The sequence below is a fragment of the Dioscorea cayenensis genome, chromosome 15 (genome assembly GCF_009730915.1).
Source record: "Dioscorea cayenensis subsp. rotundata cultivar TDr96_F1 chromosome 15, TDr96_F1_v2_PseudoChromosome.rev07_lg8_w22 25.fasta, whole genome shotgun sequence".
NCBI lineage: Eukaryota > Viridiplantae > Streptophyta > Magnoliopsida > Dioscoreales > Dioscoreaceae > Dioscorea > Dioscorea cayenensis.
Genome location: NC_052485.1, coordinates 23,275,162 through 23,276,271, shown reverse-complemented (window position 1 = coordinate 23,276,271; position 1,110 = coordinate 23,275,162). Strand labels below are relative to the sequence as shown.

Below are 1,110 nucleotides of genomic sequence, written 5' to 3'. Positions count from 1 at the left end.
ATGGCGTGCAGCACCATCATCGGAGTAATGGTCATGGCATTGCTCGTGCTCCAGCTCCATTCGACTACTTTGGCAGGTAAGACATCATCATCATCATCATCTCCGCTTAAGAATGAAAGCAGAAGGATAGCATGCATGCATGAACAAATATTTAAAGCACAACTGGTATACTCTTGCAGATGAAAAATGGTGTGTGGCATCAGAGAACGCAATGGATGGACCTCCACAAGAAGCTTTGGACTGGGCGTGCTCACCGAATGACGGGGCTGCAAACTGTAGTGACATTCAAGAAACCGGGCCCTGCTACATCCCTAATAATATAAAAGCCCATGCTTCATATGCCTTCAATTCCTACTGGCAGCTCCACAGAGATGAAGACGACTCTTGCAACTTCAATGGCCTTGCTATTCAAACTTCAACGGATCCAAGTACATAAGCATCTCTCTCTTTCTCTCTCTCAATCTATCTCAATTATAACTGCAACCACAATTAGCCTTCTTCCTGTGCTGCAGGCCATGACAACTGCCATTTCTCAAGCACAGCAGGAGCTGCAAAACTGGAACAGGAGGAAAAAGAACAAACAATGTGGTAAAACTTATGCTTGGCTGTTTACTTGCAGAGCCACTGTAACAACCTTGCAGCATTAAAACTTTTGGATTCTGGAATAAGATTGTTCTCCTTTAAAGCAGCATGTGTGCTGATTGTCTATGCTCCCTTTGCCGCAGTGCAATCATCACTAATATTGAGATTCCAATCATGTGAATTGACAAAATGATTTTCTTGCATAGCCAATCATGACTGTTTGAGGCATTTCCCTGAGCTAACAAAACAACTTCTGAGGTATTGTTTCATAGGAGTAATAGAAACCACATTAACTCTGTCCATGTCCTATCCTAGTTCAACGAGAAGGTTGATAAGGTGGGGATTACCGTGTCAAAATTATACATATACATACTCTTGACTCTTGTGTCTGTCTTTTGCCCCTTTCCTAAGCACAATTTAAATCCATTATATCACACTGAATACTGAAAGCACATGATCAAACAAAAAAAAAATCTGACGTTCTATAAGGTACAACCAACTTCCTGTCCAATCTGCCAGAAGATTTGA

At 41.7% G+C, this 1,110-nt stretch overlaps 1 protein-coding gene across 1 annotated transcript; it reads left to right on the top strand.

The window, feature by feature from the left end:
* LOC120277838 (PLASMODESMATA CALLOSE-BINDING PROTEIN 5-like) lies at nucleotides 1–762 on the top strand. The gene is made up of 4 exons (XM_039284673.1): nucleotides 1–76; nucleotides 180–428; nucleotides 513–588; nucleotides 690–762. Exons 1-4 carry the CDS (start codon nucleotides 1–3, stop codon nucleotides 760–762), a joined length of 474 nt encoding a protein of 157 aa, XP_039140607.1.
* Nucleotides 763–1,110: the final 348 nt, after the last annotated feature.

Excerpts from the sequence above, each read along its gene's own strand:
- LOC120277838 (XM_039284673.1), top strand. The coding sequence starts at position 1 with ATGGCGTGCAGCACCATCATCGGAGTAATGGTCATGGCATTGCTCGTG. Across the intron at positions 429-512 it reads TCAAACTTCAACGGATCCAA|GCCATGACAACTGCCATTTC; the intron begins GTACATAAGCAT and ends CCTGTGCTGCAG. Across the intron at positions 589-689 it reads GAAAAAGAACAAACAATGTG|CATGTGTGCTGATTGTCTAT; the intron begins GTAAAACTTATG and ends CCTTTAAAGCAG.